Source organism: Lactuca sativa, chromosome 9 (genome assembly GCF_002870075.4).
Source record: "Lactuca sativa cultivar Salinas chromosome 9, Lsat_Salinas_v11, whole genome shotgun sequence".
NCBI lineage: Eukaryota > Viridiplantae > Streptophyta > Magnoliopsida > Asterales > Asteraceae > Lactuca > Lactuca sativa.
This window is the reverse complement of record NC_056631.2, coordinates 38,771,307-38,798,333: the sequence shown is the minus strand read 5'-3', so window position 1 is coordinate 38,798,333 and position 27,027 is coordinate 38,771,307. Positions and strand designations below refer to the sequence as shown.

Here is a 27,027-nt window from a genome sequence, read left to right as displayed (position 1 = left end):
AGTTGTCAATATTTAATGTAATAGAAAAAACGGTATATAGGTTGTCAATATATGTTTAAATTAGGTAACATTATTATACAAAGAACGTCTAATTAAAATGCTTATAAATATATAAATATCATAACTATATGAGGCGAGGAAAGTCGTTCAACTAATAAAACAAAAAATGATGTCTACTAAAAGATCTTTTAATAATTATATATATTTATCGTTTTCAATATATTTTCTACACGTTTTAATAATACCAATAACCATATATTTTTTTATAATCATTATACAATATCTATGAACGATTATATGTTTTTTTATACGTTTAACGCGGGATATAATCTAGTTAAATTTATACTTCTAATATCTTTTAACACAAAATTATTTAAGTTTTCAGAAATTAAAAAATAGACAATCTAATTGATAGAAATGAACAAAGTTAAAAATAATAATAATTTTATAATTTCAATGCACCAAAGACCTCCTTCAATCAAATTCATCGTCAAATCATTGCATATACTTGCAAATTAATTTTAGTCTATATGCCTTTATGATCAATAAAACAAACATTCTTATAACAAACAATACCAAACTAAATATCTCATGATATCACAACTATAGCACCAAACTAAAAGCTTTGCACGTATGAAAAGCTTTTTACTGAGGGTTGGGAGGACGGCTATTAGCAGCCGAAACTCTCGAACCCCATTCCAACAACTCTTTGCTTGTATCATCCTTGTGGGCCATCACCTCAATAAAACACAAACAATCCTTCTTTTCCACCGTCGCAATCTCAATCGCTTTAATTAGATCCTCTTCACAAAATACCTACAAATTTCATCCGGTTAATTCTCACCTCCACACACAGATAGAGATGCTTCTACATGTAGACTGGACCGGACCATGATATTTATGGCCCGGTTTTAAAAAGTCAGACGGTTTTTGTTGAAATAACTAACCTTGGTGGTCCAACAGTTGCCCTGGCCGTTATGTATTGCGTCAACCAATCCTGTGTAGTTCCAATTCTTGATCACATTGTAGGGCCCATCATGAATCTCTACCTCAATGGTGTAGCCACCATTGTTTATCAGAAATATGATGTTTTTTTGCCCACATCGTAGCATTGTGGACACATCTTGAGCTGTCACCTGAAAACTTCCATCACCAATGCAAGCAATCACCCTCTTATCGGTTGCAGCCTGTGCATAACCAAGGGTGGCACCAACTGACCAACCAATCGACCCATATTGCATCTGGAATTCATACCTACAACACCCAAAATTCAAGATTATTAACATTAATTTGTTAATAGAAAAAGAAAAACATTCTTTGATGCTTACCCACAGCCTTGTGGCAGTTTAAGTTTCTGACAATTGAACCAGGAGTCCCCTGTTTCAGCAATCACAGCTGTGTCACTTGACAACATTTTCTGTATGTGTTCAAAGAGAACATTGACTCTTAATGGCTCTTTGGGGGCGCATTGTAGTGGGTGTCCTTCAGGGATGAATATCCGATGGTAATTCTCATATGCAGTGGTATTCTTTTTAAGCTTTTTGGATAACGCTTGCAAGAAATCCTTCATTAGAATACAACCAAAAGTGGGCCCGTTTCCAATGGTGACACGATCGGGTTGTATAATGAGTGCTTTCTCTTTTTTCAAAAGGAGAGAGTAACCTACGGAGCTGTAATCGTTGAATATAGGTCCAGCAAACACATAAGCATCAGCTGATTCAACAATTTCTGCACAGAAAGCAGTGCTTACAGCACCCCAATATGTTCCGATGAAGTGAGGGTGGTGTTCGGGAACAAGCCCTTTTCCTGATGGGGTTACTGCAAGAGCATAGCCTGAAGCATCTGCCATTTCAACAAACGCTTGGCAGGCGTTTGCAACTCGGAGTTTAGGTCCACCCACCATTACAGGTTTCACTGCCTTGTTTAAGAACATTGATGCAGCCTCAACAGCGGCTTCTAAACCCATTTTGTTACTCATCCTACACCATTGAAAAATTAACCACATGAGATCAAAACATATATGGAACAATGCTTATAAGTTGGAAGGAGATTTGTGGAACGTACTTGCGGGATAGAGAAAATGGAACTGGTTCTCGGCTAAAAGTTGGGTGAGGAATTGCAGGTAGATTACAGCCGACGCTGATGTAAACAGGCTTGCTTTCTTTCAGAGCAGTTGATATTGCGGTATCAATTAGTTCATGTGCATCTTCCAGATTATTCACAACAGCCTGCGTTCATATAACAATAACAAATCAAGAAAACAGTTCTGCAATTTTATTGTATTATTAACATCGATATCGATGTAGATTAACTGTATTACTGTCGATTCACAAATTGCAACTTCGGAGTTTATAGGTGTATAATTTCGTACTGGCGGATTTTTTTCAATCGTAATGAATCTCTAGAATCAACATAGCTTTTTTACAGGGTACAGCTATGGCGTCGCATTGAAGATCGAAGTGTGTAACGATCGATAAATAAAAATCAGTATAATATTTCGGCTTATAAATGCGAGGTTTGATACCTGATAGCAAGTGACTGTCTGAAAGCAACGAAGCTCTTGGCTGAAATCCGGCGATCCGATTGTATGATGAAGAATTCTGTTAGTGCCATAATCGTTGGAATTTGGTCCACCGACAATACAGATAATCGGAAGATTCTCACTGTACGCACCGGCAATGGCGTTGAGTACACTAAGTCCACCGACGGTGAAGGTGACAACACATGCACCGACGCCGCGAGACCTAGCGTATCCGTCAGCAGCGTATCCTGCATTTAGCTCGTTGCAGCATCCTACGAGATTGAGCCCGGGCTCAGCTATGAGATGATCAAGTAGAGTTAGGTTGAAGTCACCGGGAACGGAAAATACGTCGGAGATACCAATCTGGACGAGGCGGCGGGCGAGGTGGCGGCCGAGTGTGGCTTCGGTGGAGTTGAATGGTACGGAGGAGGACTGTACGCAACTAGCACCGCCGATTTTGGGAGGACAACCGACATTGCCATTGGGAGTAGTAACAACATCTACATTACCGATCTTAGTATCCATATTTGATTTGAATTGAGTGTGAGGGAATGGAGAAAGAATGGAGAAGTATATATAGTGGCGAGATGTTTGTGAGGTACAGAGAAGGAGGTGACGGGGGTTGAATACAAGGGGCTGGTTTGCGTGTGTGTTTTCACTTTTCAGTAAAAGAATGCTGGTTTTACATTATATTTATAATTTATAATTTATAGTACTTTTACATTATATTTACAATTTATAATTTATAGTACTTTCATCCATTATTTTTATTCCATTTCCAAAATAAAAGAACATTATGCAAAATATTATGAGCCAGGAGATAATAATAATTAAAAAAAAAAAAAAAAAAAGACCCTCAATTAAAATAAATATGGCGTGACTATAATTACGAAAAAATATAAGTTTTTATGTAATGTTGGAATAGGAAAATTAATTAAATTAATCCTATGTTTATTGCATTTTAACATTTTAAAGAAAGTAACTAACATTTTTTATATTGGCAAAGGGATAATGATTTAGGAGGGTAACAACGTTTCCTGTTTGTCCATTTTAGGTCCCTAACGTATTTTTTGTGCGTATTACACCATTAATGTTATTATAACCGTTTACAAATAGTCATTTTAACAGGAAGAAGCCGGTAAAAGGATTATTTATAAACGGTTATAACAACCTTAATGGTGTAATATACACAAAAAATACGTTGGAGACCTAATATGGACAAACAGGAAACGTTATTACCCTCCTAAGTCATTATCCCATGAAACTGTAAACCCCTATAGTAATTTTTTACTTTTTAAATAAGAAACTTGTAGGTCTTTGAGGTTGGTAGTTTGGATGTTTTTAACCTCGGCCTTCTTTATAAATGGAAGTGACGGTTTCTTAATGACAAGGGAGCTCTTCGGGTCAAAATTGTCAAATTTTGTCATGGGGAAAGTGGTGGTTTTTCGGAAGATTCGAGAATAGGAATTGGAAGGGGTGTTTGGCAAAAGATTGTAGGATCCATTAATCACCTCCATGAGAATGGTTGTATTCCTTCTAATTACATGTATAGAGTGGTGGGGGGTGAGACTCAAACGAGGCTCTAGAAGCATATTTGGTGCTTGGATATTCCTCTTAGGGAGCGGTTCGGGAGGCTCTTTGCTTTGGCCTTTAATCAAGATGCTCGAGTAAGTGAATAATGGGATCCGGAGGGATGTAATTTTCATTGGTGTCGGGGGATTAGAGGAGGGGCCAATGAAAATTACATCCCTCTGGATCCCATTATTCACTTACTCAAGCATCTTAATTAAAGGCTAAAGCAAAGAGTCTCCCGAACCGTTCCCTAAGAGGAATATTCAAGCACCAAATATCCTTCTACAAGATAATCAAATTGGGTCGATTCAACCCCTCCTCTAATCCCCCGACGCCAATGAAAATTACATCCCTCCGGATCCCATTATTCACTTACTCGAGCATCTTGATTAAAGGCCAAAGCAAAGAGCCTCTCGAACCGCTCCCTAAGAGGTATATCCAAGCACCAAACATCCTTCTAGAACCTCGTTTGAGTCTCACCCCCACCACTCTATACATGTAATTAGAAGGAATACAACCATTCTCATGGAGGTGATTAATGGATCCTACAATCTTTTGCCAAACACCCCCTCTAATTCCTATTCTCGAATCTTCCGAAAAACCACCACCTTCCCCATGACAAAATTTGACAATTTTGACCCAAAGAGCTCTTTTGTCATTAAGAAACCGTCACTTCCATTTATAAAGAAGGTCGAGGTTAAAAACATCCAAACTACCAACCTCACGACCTACAAGTTTCTTATTTAAAAAGTAAAAATTTACTATAGGGGTTTACAGTTTCATGGGATAGTGAATTAGGAGGGTAATAATGTTTCTCGTTTGTCCATATTAGGTCCTCAACGTATTTTTTGTGTATATTACACCATTAAGGTTGTTATAACCGTTTATAAATAATCATTTTACCGGCTTCTTCCTATTAAAATGACTATTTGTAAACAGTTATAATAACCTTAATGGTGTAATACGCACAAAAAATACGTTAGGGACCTAAAATGGACAAACAAGAAACGTTATTAACCTCCTAAGTCATTATCACATTGGCAAACTAACAACCAATTATGTAACACCACATTTTGTACCTGAATCTGGGTTATCCGCATGGTGAATTCGACATTTGACTGTGATACCTCCTATATATAGTATTTCGAAGAATATACTTCATAATCCCATTTCGGACTTAGGACTCTCCATTTCGGATATTTCTCGCATCTCAGACTTACATATTTTTCATATATATATATATATATATATATATATATATATATATATATATATATCTTCTGACGGTGAAGAACTTGAAGTTTTCTGGAACGCGTAATTTGTGTCCAGAATAAGTAGAACTTGTCCAGAATACGAATAACTTTTCCAAAACACTAATAACTAGTCTCGAACATTATTCTAATATGTTGTAACATCTGTTTTCTGTTATCAATCACTTAGCCTTTAATTATTCAAGTTTGAAGTCTTGGGGATTTACGACTAACTGTAGTGTGGTGATGGAGACCCATCATGGCACAGCCACGTCATTTAAGTAGCAGGGCAGTCATCAGGTGATAGTCGCGACGCGGTGGCAACTTCATTCAAAACCCTAGATCCTAGGCCTTGAACCCCATTTAAGCAACATTATGTTTATGGTTTCGTCTCACTCTCAGCCTCCATCCTTCGGAGGGAAACCCTAGTGTGTGTGTGTGTGTGTGTGTGTGCGTGTGATAGGCCTGACCCATATAGTGGGCAACCTAGACGGACGCTCAGAGCCTATTTCTCTAAGGGGTCCAAAGTTCCTGGAGTATATGGTGTGTGTGTATGTCTATATATATATATATATATATATATATATATATATATATATATATATGTGTGTGTGTGTGTGTGTGTGTGTAACAGCCTAATTTTTACGTCCAAAAATTTCAATTTTAAAATCAATACTTTGAAAAACATTTGTAAATAAACATTGTTTAATCAAAACATTCCACAATCATATATCATGTTTGAAAAACCAAAATGCGAAATCAACTGAATATCAGAGTACAAATCCCAGAACAATCTCGTAAGGCGGAAAATAGTGTATGTGTATGATGTATCGCTACTGCGCCAACTCCTTCCCCTTTGAAGAAGAGGTACCTGAAACCAAACTGAAAACTGTAAGCACAAAGCTTAGTGAGTTCCCCCAACATACCAGATACCATACAATCATGTAACATACAACACAATCATATAACATACCATACTTGTCAGGCAATTCTGGGGTGCCCGACCTACCCGGTACGGCCATTCTGGGGTGCCGACCTACCCGTGCAGCCATTATGGGGTGCCGTCCTACCTGTGCGGTCATTCTGGGATGCCGACCACCCTTCGGTCCTAACAACCGAACCTCGGGGACTATTTCACCCCTACCACTACTAATATCACATATCATAACATAACATACTATCAGGCATATCTGGGGTGTCTGACTACCATTCGGTCCTAACAACCGAACTCAGGGACTGTTCCCCTCCTACTACCCCTAACACATATCTCAGATCATGCTAGCATATAATCATGACATCACATACTGTCAGGCGTATCTGGGGTGTCTGACTACCCTTCGGTCCTAACAACCGAACTCTACTACGGTAACACATCAAGCTAGCATATAACATATCAGGTAGTAGCAAAACTAGATGATATCACAAAGACAATCATCTAACACACAACTCCTACTGGTGGGCCGGCATTGTGGCCGTAGACCCACCGCTACTGGAAGGTAACTCACCTCGAAGTAGCTGTTGATTTGTGTGGGAACTGTTTGTCTGCTGCTGCTGCTCCGGAAATCATCCGGCTGCAATTCCAACGAAACACTCAATCAAACACTGCTAACTATCCTTAGGGTAAAATGACCATTTTACCCCTAACCAAGTCAAAAGTTAAAGTTAAGGTCAACTTCCAGTTGACCCGACTCGCCGAGTTGGCTCACCAACTCGTCGAGTCCCGGTCCATTCGATTGTCCTTACTCCCGTCCCTGCTCGTCGAGTTAGGCATTGACTCGACGAGTTCTCCTTCCATACAAATATCCAATAGTCCTTCATTCGACTCGCCGAGTTGTATGAACAACTCGTCGAGTTCATCTTCATCCAATGAACACTCTGGTCTATGACTCGCCAAGTTTTATGAACAACTCATCGAGTCTGTTCTTGAGGCAAGAAGATTGGCTTGGACTCGCCGAGTCAGGGCATTGACTCGCCGAGTACCTCCATTACTGAGTCTGGCTTCCGACTCACTGAGTCCGCTTATAGCTCACTGATTCCACTCAGCATAACTCAAAAAGGGGGAAAATCGAGGACTCGCGACTCGACTCGCCAAGTCTGAAGAACGATGCCGAGTCGCATGCATGCAATCACTATATACTCGATTCTGCTTGAACCCAGTGCATTCCATATATAGATCTAGGTTCTTAGGGCTCGATTAACACGTAACGTTTCCAACTTTACGTGTAGATAAACACCAATGATGAATTTAAGGCTTAAAACACACTAAAAGAGTAGATCTAGGGCTTTCATGCAATATGGCTCCATAAAGGCAGTAGATTTGGGCTCTTGAAGCTGAAACCTAACTAGATTCAAATACCATTCCACTCAATATGATCTCAATATTACAATCAAGCTAGGAAATGGGTAAAGATGGCTTAAATGGGATTTTCTAAAAGAAAATCATCATGGCAACAGAAAAGATCCGAAATATACTTTAATGGACTCTGGTTTGAGTTCTAGATCCTTTCTCTTCTCCTTCTCCTTGGTCCTTCCTTCCTTCTCTTCTTCAAACTTCAAGGAAAAGCACACAAACACTCAAATCACAAAGGGAAGGGTTAGGGTTTGTCAAAGGGTGCTCTGATAGTGAAAGGGGCGAGCTTGGGGCGCATAAAGGGGTTTAAATAAGGTGCAAACCCTTGAAGTTAGGGTTTCATCCAAACAGGCGGACTCACCGAGTCCATGATATAGACTCGTCGAGTCGCCAACTCAAACGTGCTCGATATCGCACCTCTACTCGGCGAGTCGGGCCTGCAACTCGCCGAGTTCCAGCTAAAAAAATGCAAAAATCCTTAGATTAAAATACATACCAGGAACCAGGTGCTACAATATATATATATATATATATATATATATATATATATATATATATATATATACATATATATATATATATATATATATATATATATATATATATATATAAATAGAAATATTTCTCTTTAAGTTAGTTGTTTTTGTAATGTTATGGTTATTTTTGTTTTTTAATATTAATAGTGAATTTTGAGAGTCTTATAATGGTGTGTCTATTTTCGATATTGTATTATATTTATGACTTTGGGGATCATTTTTTTCTTTTCGCCATGGGCCCAATATATCTCTAGAACAGTCATGTTCTTGGTGTCTTAGTGTATGTGTGTGTGTGTATGTGTATTCTTGGTGTTGGAAGATTTAGAGTGCTTTTGTGAAGCAAGAAGGTGATCATTCCTTGTTGAAGGAGCTTGATGTTGTTGGGAGCTGATGTTTACAGGCTCCTAGAAGGTATAAATTTCATACATTTCTCCATATGTGGTTGTTGTGCATGCTTAGATGTCCCTTTATGGTCATCGGAGAAAGATTCGCTGAGTTTTGAGCAACACTAAGACCGTTGTTCAATCGAAGGAAGGCTTTTGGACCTCATGGTCCCATAAAGTCAAGTGGTTGCACTCAACTCAGCTATGCACGGGTTTTAGGTCATTTTGGTTCCTTTTTGATGTTAGGGATCAAGATTTATGTAATTAGATGTTAAGGGATGGATAAAGTTGGATTTTCCATACATAGATTGAGTAAATCCAAAACTGAGTTTTAGAGCTTTAGATTTAAGGGTTAAGAGCTTATAAGATTAAGAGGTTTTATACATGAGTTGTGACACAACAATGGTATTGCCACAGTGCAGTAGACTATTGGGTCTTGCAACCCTAAAGGAGCTTATCTACTACCAGGAGGCTTCTAGAAACCCTAAAGGAGCTCCCAAAAATGTTCATATGATGGTAGGTTCTAGAATTGCTTCTTTTGTTCAACTATTAAACAATTACAATTCACCCCTTGGATCGTTAATTAATTCCAATTAATATTAATGAATGCTAATTGATTTCACATTAATTTATTAACCATATAAATGAACAAATCAATTGTTTAACAATTGATCTCATATTAATTTGTTAATCACATAATAAAGCAACAAATCAACTTTTTATTTCCAATTAATATATTAATCATATAATATATAAATAATTTATTTTCCCATTATTTCCAATTAGTTTATTAATCATATAATAATCTAATACATTATATTTCTCTCCTAATACCATTTCTAGATATTTTTGGTCATGATGGCAACCTAAAAAGGACTTTGCTTCTAACTACAAGAGTATACCAATTTAGTTATGAGCACAGACACATTAATCCAACAAGAGGCTACCACTGTTGAGCATAGGGAACTTACGGTAGAAACGTCAGCTGGCTCAGAGGAAGCTTCTGATAACCAACAGGTCCGAAGGTAGTAGACCCAACATTGGGATAACCCGAGGCAACAGTGGTTGGAGTGCGTCCTAAAATCCCAACAAAGTGTTGTTGTGAATCCATAGAACTTCCATATGCAGAATTTTTGGAATTATTTATGGAGTTGTTTCGATTTTTAGGGCATTGATTTTTTTTATTTTCCCAAATTGTTGGATGAGGAGAAAATAGTCACACTTGGAGACATAGATAAATCAATAATAGCTTCGGAAGCCGCTTCTCGAGACTCATGCAATATAAGCATGTTTTTGGCCCCAAGAAAGTAAGGAAAAGGCTTCGTGTTGGTGATGACATCAACAATACTATGATAGGAAGGCGGTAACTGACGCAAGATTTGCATCACAAGTTCAGTTTCCGTGATAGTGGAGTTAGCATCTTTGAGATCATTGACTAGATTTTTTAGCGTGTGACAAAACTCGATAATTAATATTGACCCCTTCCTGGTATTGTGAAATTGGTTTTGCAATTGTAACATACGGGACAATTTATTGTTTCAAAAAAATTCATCCAACTTATCCCAAAGATTTTTTGTGGTGCAATCATCACTAGGGATGATTTGTAGTAGCTCGAATCACAAGTACTATAAAGCTATGATTTAATACGAGCATCAACCGAATAACATTGCTCATCATCATCCCTGGTAGGAACTGATTTGCCAAAAATATGACCAAAAGATAAAGTACATCTACACATATTGGAGAAAATTTGTCTCCATAGTTTATACATTTACCCATCAAGATTCAACTTAAAGCTAAATTAATTGTAAACTGCAACACTCCAATTCAGGTATTACTCTTTAGACCCCTAAAAAGGAAAAGATGGCATAAAAGGTCCCTTAGTATGTGGGGTGTACTCCAGGAGTATGTTGGGTTTTGAGCACTATAACACTCCTATGGTACACATGCAGCCCTAAATTCTTTGGATCTATGTTTTCTATAATTATACATACATTTTTAATTTTTCCAAAGAATTCTCCCTAGCTAGCATACAATTGAAAATATACAATATAAACTTAGTTTGGATGCTTACCTCTAGCGTAGGGCAGATGTCTTGACCTTTGAAAGCTTGAGCACCCCAAGTGTAATGTCTCTAATGGTTCACAAACACCAAATGCAAGAGGATGCTTTAGAGAAAAGGTTACTTAGTATAAAAATTAACTTCACTCTCTTAGAATGTATGTGGTGGTCGATTTTAGCTCTAGGGGTGAGTATTTATAATGTGGCAAATGTTAGGGTTACACTTTGTAAATCCTAATGACCTTTCATATACTTAGGCTCCATGGGTTAACTTCCATGGACTATCCACAAATTATCTCAATGGTTTAGCCCATCCTAAATAACTGTGGATCATTAGCCCGCATTATAAGAATCATTGATTTACACAATCAATCCCCATATATTTAATTAGTCTCTTTTGATCACCAAATTAATTCCAAATTAATTCTTGATCAATACTAATTAATTAATATGATTTCTCAATTAATATATTATACTTATAATATATTAATCAATCATAAATAACCTTATTCTCAAAATTCCATCCTATCAAATTGCACTGATGAAGGCAACCCAAAAGGACCATGCTACAATCGGGTCAAGTACATCCCAATTATAGTTATAGGCTTAGACACCAAATCCAACAGTCTTCCACTTGGATAAGTCTAATAACTATAGCTGCCAACGTGACTTCAGGGTCTGACTTAGCAATCCTAAGCTTTCAAAAGCCGCTGTTAACTCTGACCCAGTCAGTGACACATCCTTTAGATAAGGGATCATATACTCCTCTGTTCTCAAGATATCAATTGGACAAATACATGGAACAATGTCATACTTATTGTCCAAACGTTTTTTCCCGATTTCCAATTCGTCTGACATATAACATAACTGAACACATCAATTTACTTCTGACCGGGCCCGGCACATAAATCAAAACAGAATCATCAAGGCGCCCAAGATACCGTTTTTAATCCTCTTAGGATAAAAGGAACATATAAAGTTCGACATTTTATGGTTCTACTAACTACTCATTAAATCATGCACAACGACACAATTTATAACATCAATTTACTGATGCGTTTTCGTGCCATCAATGCACAACCAACTTGCATTAAACATCTCATATATCTTGGTTTGGAGAATTATATGATATTATCGTCTCACGATCCCTCGTGATAAATTCCATGAAGTGATTCAAGTGAACGAGGGTTAAATCGAATACTTAAATCTTATTTCAGGAGCACTCATGAATGGTGTGGCAAATTGTTGCTATGTCTAACTCCTTAGATAATCTACAAGCCAACTCATGATTGTCTTCTTTCATACTTACTTCCAACGTATGATCGACTGTGGATAGTTTCTGGAAGTCAAAACATGCAAAGTGAAACAATAGTAAATAATTGACACACGACAATAACTTTACTTATAAATAAAACTCCTTTTACTCAATCATCAAATGTCAATTACAATTTATCTATTACAAGTTTCGGTTTATCTAATCACTAAAACTAATATCGTCCGTTAGCCCAATTCCTCTCGCATTTTGCAAGTGCTTAACTCTAGTCAGTCCCTTTGTGAGGGGATCTGTTGGGCTTTCCTCTGACGATATCCTCTTCACCACGAGGTTTCCTTCTTCTACTTGATGTCTTATGAAGTGGTACTTTCTGTCGATATGCCTAGATCTTCCATGATCTCTTGGTTCCTTGGTTAAGGCAACCGCCCCTTCATTATCGCAGAAAATCTCCATAGGCTCCTTTATGGACGGAATTACTCCAAGGTCTTCGATGAATTTTTCAACCATATCACCTCCTTAGCTGCTTCGCTTGCTGATATGTATTCTGATTCACATGTTGAATCAGCTACAGCCTCATTCTTAGAACGTTTCCATGTCACTTCTCCTTCATTCAGGGTAAATATCCAGCCCGTTTGAGAGCGGAAATTATCTCTATCAGTTTGAAAGCTCGCATTGCTATACCCTATTACTCTCAATTCATCACTCCCACCAAGGGTAAGGACCCAATCCTTAGTCCTCCACAGGTACTTAAGAATGTTCTTAACCGCAATCCAATGAGCTTTACCAGGGTTCCCTTGATATCTGTTGACCATGATTAAAGCAAATGTCACATCAGGGAGAGTACAAGTCATAGCATACATGATCAAACCAACTGCAAAAGCATATGGTATATGACTCGTTTCTGCTATCTCAACCTCTGTGCTCGGACTCTGAGTCTTACTCGGTTTGGTATTGCCTTGGATAGGTAAGTCACCTTTATTGGACTCATCCATGCCTAAACGTTTCAACACCTTGTCCAAGTAGGTGGTCTGACTAAGTCCTATTAGTCTTTTACTCCTGTTTCTCAATATCCTTATCCATAGGATATACGCAGCTTGTCCGAGGTCCTTTATAGTGAAATACTTCCCAAGCCAGGACTTGACCTCCTGCAAGGTAGGGATGTCATTTCCTATGAGTAGTATGTCAGCTACATACAGCACCAAAAATCTAACTATATTTCCACTAGCTTTGACATATACACAGGACTCATCCTCGCTTCTCGAAAATCCAAACTCTTTGACTTTCTCATCAAAACAAAGATTCCATCTGCGAAATGCTTGTTTCAATCCATATATGGGTTTTTCAATCTTACACACTCTATTATGGTACTTTGCATTGACAAAACCCTATGGCTAACTACTGTAAACATCTTAAACCAACTTTCCATTAAGGAAAGTAGTTTTGACATCCATTTGCCATATTTCATAATCATGAAATGCAGTTATGGATAACATAACCCCTATAGGTTTAATCTTTGCTACTAGTGAGAAGGTCTCATCATAGTCAATTCACAGAGTTTGAGTAAAGCCTTTCGCAACCAGTCGCGCTTTATATGTATGTACTTTCCCATCCATGTCGTTCTTCTTCTTGTAGATCCATTTGCACCCGAATATCTTACGACTCGGTACATTGTCAACCAAGTTCCAAACTTGATTGTCATACATGCACTGAATCTCGTTATCCATAGCCTCTTGCCATATTTTGCAGACTCCGAGCCTGCCTTGGCTTCCATGTAGTTAGGGGTGAGCATCGGAACAGGGTACCTGCTTTAGGAACCGGAACTGCCATGGAACCATCGGTTCCGGTTCCTAAGGTTTTGGAACTGCTAACCGCTAGGTAACCGTCAGCATATATATATATATATATATATATATATATATATATATATTAATTTAAACGACTTACACAGTTAGGAAAGACTTATTGAGTAGTTTGATTTGTTCTTGTGTAATTGTTACTGTGATGTAAATTAATTAGTTTCAAATTTAACATCAAATTGATGTCTTCACACAAAAATTGTTAGTACGCATGCATGATTAATTTTCTATCTAAATAGATCACACATGCTTTTTAGAGTTATGCTACAATTATCGTTCGATTCTTACTTCTTGATGCTTAATGAATGACTAATTTGATTTTATTGATAATTATTTTTTTTGTAAGTATGCAAAATATATAGGTTTTTTAAGATATTAAAAGTCTAAAAAACTAACGAACCAGGTACCTGGTTTTGGAACCGCTACCCGCTGGTTCCGGTTCCGGTTCTAATATTTTAAGAACCGGTATCACCGGTTCTAGTTCCGGTTCCTACTTTCTAGGAACCTCCGGTTTCGGTTCCGGTTCCAATCAAATATGGCGGGTACCCGCCTATGCTTACCCCTACTTGTTGTTATTAGGTTCATCCATATTTATCAGTGTGTTATCAATGATAAATGTGTCACCCTCAGATGTTATATGAAATCCATATAATACAGGTGGAACACTAACTCTATAGGAGCGCCTTAGAGGTACGGACTTATCAATTGGTTCAACCGGAGTTTCCTCCTCATGTTGAGTGCTAGTGTTTGAGGTTCCTTCATCGCTTAACTCTAGAAGATCTTCAAGGTCAACTTGCCTCCCACTATCCTCTTGGCATATGAGTTCTCTATCTCTCTCTCTATCTCTCTATCTCTCTCTTGAAAGACTCCTCTCCTCGCAACGAAGACAACATTTTCACTCGGTCTATAGAAGTGATATCCAAAGTACTTTCGTAGGTAGCCAATGAAAATACATCGCTTACTCCGAGGTTCAAGCTTGTGGTGAGTCGCGCGTCTCAAGAAAGCCTCGCAACCCCAAACCTTGATGTGGTCTAACGAGGGAACCTTCCCTATCCACATCTCGTGAGGTGTTTTGGAAACCTTTTTGGTAGGGACTAGATTAAGGATATCGGAGATAGTCTCTAAGGCATTACCCTAGACTGAGATAGGTAACGAAGCTCAACTCATCACGGAACGAACCATGTCTAGCAAGGTTCTATTGCGCCTCTCAGCCACACCTTTAAGCTGTGGTGTCTTAGGTGGCGTCAATTGTGAAACAATTCCACATTCCCTAAGATAGTCAAGGAACTTGATACTAAGATACTCTCCTCCTCGATTGGATAGAAACATCTTTATCTTCCTGTCCAATTGATTCTCCACTTATTGCTTAAACTCTTTGAACTTTTCAAAAGTTTCTGACTTATGCTTGATTAAGTAGATATAGCCATACCTACTATAATCATCGGTAAAAGTCACATAGAAGTGGTTAGCATCCCTTGTGGTGGTTCTAAATGGTCTACACACATCAATGTGTATGAGATCCAACAAACCTTCACCCCTTTCACAAGTACAAGTGATGGGTGGCTTGGTCATCTTTCCAAGTAAACAAGATTGGCAAGTGTCATCCGACTTTAAGTCGAATGACTCCAAGAATCCATCCTTTTGGAGTTGGGCTATGCGCTTCTTGTTGACATGTCCAAGATGATAATGCTACAAGCATGCCTTGTCCAAAGCATTGGACGAATCAATGTTTAACACATTATTTCCTAGGTTATCTACAACATTCATAGTTTCATATACACCATTGTAAGGTAATGCTTCAAATTAAAAGACACCATTATAATAAGCATTAATAGTACCAAATTCATTATTAAAAGAAAAGGTAAAACCTTGTTTGTACAAACTATGAAAGGAAATAATATTTCTCACCATATCGGCTGAGTAACAACAATTATTCAAATCTAAATTTAAACCATTACTAAGTAATAAAGAGTAAACTCCAATCTTGGTCACATGCGATATTTTCCTATTTCCCACTATTAAGTTTATCTTCTCTTGCTCCACATCCCTACTTCTTTTTAGTCCCTTCAAATCAAAACAAATGTGAAATCCACAACTTGTATCAAGGACCCAAGAGTTAGCATGTGATGAGTTATTAGATTGAATAGTGTAAATACCTGCAAAGGAGGGTTTGATCTTCCCATCCTTTATGTCCCACAAGTACTTGGTGCAGCTTCATTTCCAGTGCCCTTTTCATGACAATGGAAGCAATTAGCATCCTTCGGATTAGAAGAGGGATTAGCAGAACCAGCTTTGGTCCCACTAGAAGACGATCCATCAACAGACTTTCCTTTGCATCTCTTGGAGGGAGCCTTCCTTTTCTTTCCCTTCCCAGGTCTTATTTCCAAAACAGGGGCAGAAGTAGTAGTAGGAGGAGTAGACACAACTGATTTTCCTTTCAGGTTGCTTTCTGCAGTCCTTAGAAGGCCTTGAATCTTGCTAAGAATGACATTTTCCTTGTTCATATGATAGGTCATACACAACTGATCATAACAAGAAGGTAAAGAGTGCAGAATTATATTTATGGCCAACTCTTCATCAAAATTTACATTCAATTTTAGCAAGCGGTCCACATATCTCTGCATCTTTTGCAAGTAGGCCTTGATGGGTTCACCATCCTTCATTTTGGTTGTGATCATGGAGGCAATGATCTCATACCTCTCATGCCGAGCACTTTGATGGTATCCTTCCATCAAATCTTGATACATTTCATAGGAATAGTAGTCCTCATAGGACTTCTGTAGCTCAGCAGTCATGGTAGTGATCATAAGACATGACACTTTTGTCGCATCCCTCTCATGAGTCGTGTGTTCAATGATTTTTTTAGGAGTGGCAGTGGTTAAATCAATCTCCTTAAGCTCTTTATCAAGGATATATTCTTTGTCCTCATAGCGAATACCCATTATGATGTTACGAATCTAGTCATTGAAGTTCGAGCCATCGAAAATGACCCTCCCACATAGGTTCATGAGGGAGAAAGAGCCTGAAGGAATTGGTGTTGAAGCATTGCTTGGGGTACACATCTGAAAAAGAAGAAGAACAAAGTTTTGATTAGATGAGAATCCTTAATATCACACCCAAATAAAATATTAAAGTTAGGACCCAACATAATATTCTACAATTGCGAAGAGGGATGTCATAATCCAATTGTAAAATATTTGAAGATATGTAAATGACGATTTACAAATTTCCACCATGAGAAACGAAATAAATTATTAATTTTTAATTGGATTTGAAATTCCTAGATCTTTTGAGATTCATTGAACTTTTCAGTGGCATGTTTAAATCTCAATTGTGCCCTTCAAGTTTGTGACTGGGATACCGAGGATCACAAACAAGGTGTGAATAACTATTTAATTTAACTTGGTACACCCAATGTTACAAATCACCTAATCAATGTTCCAGTTAACCACACACGCTCCATTGATCTATGATTAACACCAAGCTACCCTTTGCCACACATTGTCAGTCCCAGATTAGTGTGCCTGTTAACCACACACGCTCCACTAACGACTTAACAAGGTACAAAGTGTAATTTCATGGATTAGCACAATTTTCACATTTTTCCTAAAGTAACAAAGATTGAGAAATTAATAAAAGTTTAGTTACTTTATATTTAATCATTATACTTTTAATGAGGGAGAATTAGTGTCCTATCCAACCCGTTCGGCTAACGACCCTCCACCAGTCAAGGAAGCGGTGGGTGAGAGTGGACACCCATTAAACCATAATTTTATAGGCAGTAAACTTATACCCTCTTTATAGACCAGCTTCGTGAATGAAGCCTACTAACGGTAAGACTGACTAGTCTTGTGTGTGTGTGTGTGTGTGTATATATATATATATATATATATATATTATTAAACTTATAATATTATAAAGTATAAGGGTTGAATTTTAACTTTTAAAACTCTAGGGTTTGGAATTAAAGTTTCATTGATGAAACTTTACAAATTCCAAAACTTGAGGGCAAGTTTTGAAACTTGTCAAAACTCTTCACATTCATAACTTATGAGTTTAATTGGATTTTAATGTATGAGACCTTTAATTTTCCATAACTAGAGGACAAGTTATGGAGGTCATTAAAATTCATTTAAATCATTTTCTAACAACTAAAATTATCACATAATTCGTGATCTAACTAAACTCATAATCAAGATAATTTCAAGTCAACAATTTGAAAGCAACCTTGTTTATCATATAAAATAACAATTATTTTAAAACTTTGACAATTATCTTGTGGTTGGATGAGTACAAGTACTACCATATCATAAAAAAGACATTTCCAATGATCCAAAACATTTTGTGGTAGTGTTCCCGATCCAAACCAGGCCAAGAAACTCGAAATTCTACAAACAGGGACTTCAACTCGTCGAGTGCATGAACTAATCACCGAGTTGCTCTGTTACTGAGTGGACTCATCGAGTCGGTTCATGGACTCGGTGAGTTCAGCATTCATAGGCCAAAATTTTCAACTTTGTCAGCTTTGAAAAACTAGTAAACATCAAATATAGTAGAAAACAATCTTTGGCTCTGATACCACTGTTGGGTTTTGAGCAGTATAACACTCCTATGGTGCATATGCAAACCTAAATTCTTTAGATCTATGTTTTCTCTAATTATACATACATGTTCAATTTTTCCGAAGCATTCTCCCTAGCTAGGATACAATTGAAGCTATACAATATAAACTTAGTTTGGATGCTTACCTCTTGAGTAGGGTGGATTTCTTGACCTTTAAAAGCTTGAGCACCCCAAGTGTGATGCCTCTGATGGTTCACAAACACCAAATGCAAGAGGAGGCTTTAGAGAAAAGGTTAGTTAGCATAAAATAAACTTCACTCTCTTAGAATGTATGTGGTGGTCGATTTTAGCTCTAGGGGTGAGTATTTATACTGTGGAAAAATGATAGGGTTACACTTTGTAAACCCTAATAACCTTTCATATACTTAGGCTCCATGGGTTAACTTCCATGGACTATCCATGAATTATCTTAATGGTTTAGCCCATCCTAAATAGTTATGGATCATTAGCCCACATTATAAGAATCATTGATTTACACAATCAGTCCCCATATATTTAATTAGTCTCTTTTGATCTCAAAATTAATTTAAAATGAATTCTTGATCAATACTAATTAAATAATATGATTTCTCAATTAATATATTATACTTCTAATATATTAATAAATCATAAATAACCTTATTCTCAAAATTCCATCCTATCAAATTGCACTGATGAAGGCAACCCAAAAGGACCATGCTACAATCGGGTTAAGCACATCCCATTTATAGGTATGGGCTTAGACACCAAATCCAACAGAGTACGGTTAGCATACTAATGATGCATGATCGCGGAAGGTGGTCGCGTACGCAGGGTGTATGTATAGGTACGTGGGCGTACGCAACAGAGGGCCAAAACCTTAATTCTTTAACTTGACACCTATTTAAACACCCTTAAGCCTCTTGGAGCAAACCCTAATCAGCCTCCATAGTCTTATTTCGTCCTTTACACCAGAGATACCTTGTAAGAGTGTTTTTGAACGTAAGGAGTGAATTTTGGACATTTTATTGTCCAATTAAGAAGAAGAAGTTGCTAATCAAGCTAGGAGTGGTATTGGGCTTCAAGGATCTGCATCTAGTTCACCTTGAGGAGCTTCCGGAGGTATAAATCTTTGATCTTGCCATCTTATTCATTAGATCTAGCTATGGTTTTCTATTTGTCCCCTTTAGTTGGTTTTGGACCTTCTCTTGAGAGTTGAGAAACTCTAAAGGTTGAAATGGTTAGATCTGAACTTTGTGGGCATGCTAGATGCATAAAGATGCTAGCTTGAAGAGTATCTAGACTCTATGAATGAGTTTGAAACTTTATATGAAGTCTTAATGTGAAGAATGAAGTTTTTTAGTCCCATATAGCATGCAAGGGCATAAAGTTGCCAACTTTAAGCCCTAGGACGTCTTAATGAGCTTAGATCTGGTATTGGACATTAGAATATCGAGTATTAAGCAATTAATGAAAGAACTTTCTTAATTTGTTTGTACGTTCTTGGGCCTTAATTAGTCATTGGGAATGGTCACGTTTTGGAGTTAGTATGCTAGCTTATCTGTTTTGGGCCATGGGTACTATGGTTGGGATTTATTAGGCCATGAGGCCCGTTAATGATTTTGACATGGATTTTGGGCCCATTAGCAAAGGAAGACTTTTTGGGCCATTGTGAAAGGACTTGGGGTTGGAGTCCTTCAGTTAGATTGTGTTCAGTCCTAACCTTGGGTAATGTTATTATTGTTCAGCACGGTTGGTTACAGACTGTTAGGAGAGCAGCTTTCGGATTCAACAGACAAAGGTGAGTCTCTTCACCATACCAATGGATCGAAGGCACCAAGGCAGACCCATTTAGTTAGTGATAGTGTTTATTTTGTATTCACTACTGATATGTTTGGTGTGCATGTATATAAGAATGTGCTAGTACTTATTGATTGGATATGTGAAGACCCCGGGGGGAGCCCGTGGTAGTTGGATATAAGACCATGTAGGGGAGCCCATGACATTCCTAGGTAAAGACCATGTGGGGAAACCAATGGAAAATAGGAGTAAGACCCTGGAGGGAGTCCACGACATCCTTATATGTTATGTATGAGTTATGTTGTATGATAGATATTTCTATGATATATGATATGCTAGGTGACTATTATGTTATTTGCATGAAAGACCCCAAGGGGAGCCCGTGGCAATTGGAAATAAGACCATGTGGGGGAGCCCATGGCCTTCCTAGGTAAAGACCATGCGGGAGATCCCATGACAAGTAGGTATAAGACCCTGGGAGGAGCCCACAACATCCTTATATGCTTGTATGCATGGTTTATGTGATATATGTATAGTTACTATGATATGTGTTATGTAGATTGTGTGTGGGGTTTGCTTTGGGGAACTCACTGAGTATTAGCTTACAGTTTATAGATTTGTTTCAGGTACATCTGATCCCAAGGGCAAAGGCAAGGCTTGGTGGCACGACATACACTCTCTTTCAGGCGTTTTGTGGGACACTATGATGATTTGAAATAAAACTGTATTTGATATGAATTTTGAAAACAATTTTATTTGGGATTTCATGGTTTGTGGAAGTATTTTGGTTAACAAAAAATGAAAATTTTCTTTTGAAAAGTTGGGTCGTTACATAAACAATGGTTAAAGTGCACCCAAGACTAATTTCAATGGGGCGATAGTGGAGGAGGAGCCATGTGTGGACATTTAGAGAATAACTTGTAGATGATATGTTGAAAATGTGTGGCTAAGAAGAAAATCCGACAGAGTTATGTTGATTCCAACAAAAGGCAGTGAAGCATAGTGGAGGCAACAATCAGTAAAGATAGAAACACTAATCAATATTGGATTGAGGTAGGGCCTGATCTAGAACATCAATAGTGACACAACAGATGAAGAGAAAGGGAGTTGCAGTCGAATTTTTTTTTACAAATTTAGTCCCGTATTTACACTTTTGACCCAGATTTTAAATTTTTTTACAAATTTGGTCAAAAAATTACCCTTTTGGTCTAGATTTCAAAATTTTGTTATGACTTAATCCTAACTTTAGTTTTTTCCAGAACTTTTTTTCTCAAAAAAATTTGAATATGTTTTTTCTTTAAAAAAAATCATATACATACAAAAGAATATATTTTTTTCACATGAAAAATCTTATATTCTATATATAAACTTTTTTTTAAAAACTTTTCTATATACGAAATACCTATTTATAAAAACATATATTTATTAAGTATGTAAATATATACAAATCCATTATATATATATATATATATATATATATATATATATATATATATATACACACACACATTTATTATGAAATAGATGTTTGTATATACTTTATTGTAAAATTTGTGTTTATATATATATATATATATATATATATATATATATATATATATATATATATATATATTTTATTATAAAAACAGATTTTTAAATATTTATGATTTATGTACTTAATAAACACCTATTTTTATAAATAGGTATTTCATATACAAAAAATCTTTTTTTAAGTTTTTATATAGAAAATATAAGATTTTTTTTATGTGAAAATATGTTTTTTATAAATATGATTTTTTAAAGAAAAAACATATTTGAATGTGTTTTTTTTTTAGAAAAAAGTAGTAAAAAGCCTAAAGTTTTGATGAACTCATAACAAAATTCTGAAATCTAGACGAAAATAGTAAATTTTAGATCAAATTTGTAATAAAATTTAAATTCTAGATTAAAAGTGTAAATATTACACCAAATTTATAATAAAATTTAAAATCTATGTCAAAGGTGTAATTTTTGAAAAATAGATGACATGTTGACCTGATAAAAAGATTAAATTGAATATCATTATCGGTTTTTAAAACTTAATTGAATAAAGAATATGAAAATATAATGATCAAATCGATTATGAGACAAATATATATAATTTTTTAAAGTTTTTCCTTATTGTTATAACTAAAAGTATAAAGACATCTCCATTGATTAAAAAAAACTAAAATATATTGATATATTAATTAAATTAAATTAAATTACTGTTTCATGGAGATTGTATCAACTTTAATGGGTGAAACCCTTTGTCCCATCATAGTTAAAAATAATATAAAAAATAAAAAATAAAAAATAGGACGTCTTTTACAAAATGGAGAAAGAAACCTTTTGAAGTCGGATAAACGGGTGGGAATCCCATTGGAAAGGAAAACAATTCAACGGTATAAGACCCTGGAATCAGGAGAGTAATCCTTTCATCTTCATGTGTACTTTCACGTGCCCGTGTCGACCAAAACCATCAAGTGTAATAAGCCAAGAAACAAAAACCATTAAAATAAAAAGAAGAAAAAAACTTGAGCAATATGAATACAATTACAGAAATTAGAAATTAACTAGGGGAAAAACATGGGCTTCGTCTCAGGTTATTTTTTTATGATTTTTATAAAAAGATATAAAAGTGTTTATTATAACGGCCAAAAGTGTTAAATGACTAAAGAATTAAATGAGTTGAAATTAACAAGTTTTTAGAAAATGGACTAAAATTGATAATTTCTTAAAGTTTTATGGCCAAACTTTAAATATTAAAATATTTTTAAAAAATATAAAAATTTTAATTGAAATGATCAAAAGTGTCAAAATGGCTAAAAAGTAAGGAACAAAGTTGATAAAAAACATACAAATTTACTATTTTTGTACTCAAAATTTAAATGTTAAAAGTTTCCTAAAAAATGTAAAAATTTCGATTCCAATGATAAAAAGTGTCAAAATAGCTAAAGAATTAAAAGGGTTGGAATTAGCAAGTTTTTAGAAAACGGACCAAAGTCGTCAATTTCTTAAAGTTTTGTAGCCAAACTTTAAATATTAAAAGGTTCCTAAAAAATGAAAATTTTTTGATTCTAATGACCAAAAGTGTCAAAATGGGTAAAAACAAAGGGGAAAATTGACAAAAAAAAAATACAAGTTTACTATAAGAGGTTGGAATTAGCAAATTTTTAGAAAATACACCACAGTTGTTAATTCCTTAAAGTTTTGTGATCAAACTTTGAATATTAAAATGTTCCAAAAAAATGTAAAAATTTTAATTGAAATAACCAAAAATATCAAAATAATTAAAAAATAAATGACAAAGTTGAGGTGTAAAATAAATGGGCATAATAGCTAAAATTATATATATATATATATATATATATATATATATATATATATATATATATATATATATATATATATATATATATACACACACACACTAGCCGTTTGCCCACGCAAAGCGGCGGCGGCGAATAGTTTCTTTCAAGCAATTAGTTCCATTCGGAGACATGTTATATTTCTAAGAACTCTTGTACCATTATCGATCGGTTTCACAAAAATAAAAAGTGCAATGCTAAAACCAAAAAATATTGTGGTGGTGGATTCCAAAGAGGGAAAGGAGATGAAAATTTGAATTAGTCTCCAGTCAACTATATTTTATGCAAAAAAAAATTAGGGAACTCCAATTTGAATGAGCTTTTAAATTTCAAACGATTTGTCGAAAAGAAGTGTTTCAGATTTCGAATGCATCAGATACCAGAGAAGAGATATTTTAGGAGTACAAGTTGGATCAAAATTGATTAAAATACTAATTCAATCCCTAAAAATAAGGAAATACTAATTTAAATGTGTTTTTAATACTTGTATCGTTAACATTATCATTTGTAAGATATATATTATAATATTATTATATTAATAGTTGGTTGTACTTTAAGCTTAAAAACTTGAACGTCTTAAAAAATATTATTATTATATTGATTCTATTTATAGAAATAGTAAGATTTTTTTTATAAGATAATATATATATATATATATATATATATATATATATATATATATATATATATATATATATATATATATATATATATATATATATATATATATATATATATATATAGGGTTAGGTTCATGTGAAGACGGCTTGATTTTGTTAGACCGTGAGACGCATTTGTTTTATTTTTTTTAGTTAATTCAAGTTCCGAAAATAATATTTAAAAAAAGAATTTTTTGATTTTTCCATTTATTTTGCATTTTAAAATTATTTTTAAAAATATGTACAGTGTAATATTATATTAGAAAATTTCACGTATTTTTCAAAAAAAATATAATTTTTAAAAAAAAAAATTTTTATAGTTTTTTTTAGGTAATTCAAGTTTCGAAAATAATATTTAAAAAATGAATTTTTAGATTTTTCCATTTATTTTGCATTTTAAAATTATTTTTTAGAATATGTTAGTGTAATATTCTATTAGAATATTTTACGTATTTTTTTTTTAAAAAACGGGAATTTTTTTTATTTTTTTTAGTTAATTCAAGTTCCGAAAATAATATTTAAAAAAAGAATTTTTGGATTTTTCCATTTATTTTGCATTTTAAAATTATTTTTAGATTTGGTGTCATGGTCTCACAAAATTATAATATGTTTTTTTATCTTTTTAGACTTTCATTATATATATATATATATATATATATATATATATATATATATATATATATATATATATATATATATCGAAAGTCTAAAAAGAAAAAAATTACTGTTCATAAAAAACATATTATTAATGTATTATATAATTGTGATACTCATTCATTTATTATATTGGTTAATTTAATTAAAAAAATCAATTTAGTAGTCAAAATATTTAACCTTACTTGATTGCCAACTTGGCCACCCATTTCTAACTCCGCACACCATGCCAACAAGTATTTACAAAGCTGCCAGTATTTCATGTCGATTTTTTACTGTATCTTCGTGACAATGATATGACTACAATCCGTGATAGTTTATAAATCATAATTCATAATCGAACATAAAATATTTTGTTTTTTAATTGATAAATTATTATGCCGATTTATTTAAACCCGTCATAATAACAGTCGTTAATTTCTAATCTAGCCAAAATAAGAAAGTAATTAAACATTTTTAGCCAAAAATTAAAAACTGTCATAAAATAGCCCATGAAACCGTAGGTTTTAGAATCGTCTACTCTTTTGCTAATTCGTCTACTATTTCATGTTTAGTATAAAAAAAAAATCATTTTGAGATATAAAACAGTAGGTTTTTTTTAATCCAACGGTTTTCTCTCTATAAAATACGGACCGTAGCTTACGGTTTTGGGTTAAATCTACTGTTTATTTTTTTTAACGAAAACTACGGTTCTAGGTTGAAGTGTACAATTTTGAGTTAAAAAGCTACGGTTTTGTGCATTGTGGATTTGTACACTATATATATACAGAAACTACTCGGTAAAATTTTGATTAAAAATGGACGTATATCGTTGTTCTTCAGGTGCTCTATTGAGAGAAATTAGTAGACGGATCACGAAAGAGTAGTCCATTGCGACGAAAGAGTAGTTTTCGAAGGTTGACCGTAGTCAACTCTAACCTATCTATTATTTTGTGGACTAGTTTTGACTAATATGTTTTTTTTTTTTTTTTTTGACTAACGTATATTTGGCTAGATTACTATTTTAATAACAGTATATATAATTTGAGTAAATTGATCTGTGGGAAAATAATTTAAAAGAATATGGCAAAAAACAATGGTCTTTGGTTAACAACGGCCACGTGAGAGACATATGTCGTGTTTGCCTCTTGAATCTGATTCAATACCGTTGAATTGTTTTCCATTTTAATTGGGATTCCACTGATTTAATTTAAATAATAATAATAATAATAATAATAATAATAATAATAATAATAATAATAATAATAAATAAAATAAAAGAAAAATCTCTGATTCATTTTAATTGGTTAAACTATACGGCTTGGATTATATATTCTTCTTTGTCTTTGAAAAGAATCCTGTTATAAACATAAATGTGAAATTCCGAAGGGTGCGTTTTTGGTTAATAAAATGATTTAGAACGAACACAATCTCTCAAATGAATTACAATTTTGAAAGATTAGAATTATGTCACCTTTTGTTTGAGGAAAAATAAAATAAAATTCGAAATGATGTGTTAGCTTTTACAAATAAGGTCCCGTACTTTTTATGATAGTGCATATCTTGCCTAAACAACATTTAAAAAATCAACCACCCAGGCAATACGGCAAAATAGCACCGGACATAGACGGGGTCTGATGTGGCGGGCGAGACTTGGTGGCTGTACCATGCCCCTATAAGCCGTGATCCTGAAAAATAAAGAGAGCGGTGGTACAGACCATCAAACATACCCTCTTTTCCTATGCTTTTTTAACGTTTTCTTACATAGTAGGGTCAATGAGCTAATTCTTTGTTGGATTTTAACTAGAATTTATATTTCATTCTTTAACATATATCACATTCTGTTAGAACTTATAGTTTTATTCTTTTACAATTTATTCTCAAATTAACGTATTTTTGGAATCATATTTTCTGAAATGATTTCTAACATTTGTATGTGTTTTGTTTCAGGACCACTCAGAATATAACAAAATTGTTTAGAATAATAATGGTGGATGGAAATTAAGAGACAATTTCATGACAACTGAAATTCATCACACCAAAATATCAAAATTATCAAGATATAACAGCATGAAACAAGAATGAGAATAAAGATTCTTTCATGAATGACATTGTATCTTATAGAATGAAGATTTTTTCAAGAATGACTCAATATAAAACTTGTATTCTAATAATGTGGTA

The 27,027-nt window shown here is 34.7% G+C and overlaps 1 protein-coding gene across 1 annotated transcript; it reads right to left on the bottom strand.

The window, feature by feature from the left end:
• Nucleotides 1-427: 427 nt before the first annotated feature.
• LOC111882751 (pyruvate decarboxylase 1) lies at nt 428-3,310 on the bottom strand. The gene is made up of 5 exons (XM_023879114.3): nt 2,525-3,310; nt 2,065-2,228; nt 1,329-1,979; nt 948-1,254; nt 428-816 (listed from the first exon to the last, which is right to left on the bottom strand). The coding sequence occupies exons 1-5, from the start codon at nt 3,044-3,046 to the stop codon at nt 646-648; spliced, it is 1,815 nt and encodes a 604-aa protein (XP_023734882.1). The 5' UTR covers nt 3,047-3,310; the 3' UTR covers nt 428-645.
• Nucleotides 3,311-27,027: the final 23,717 nt, after the last annotated feature.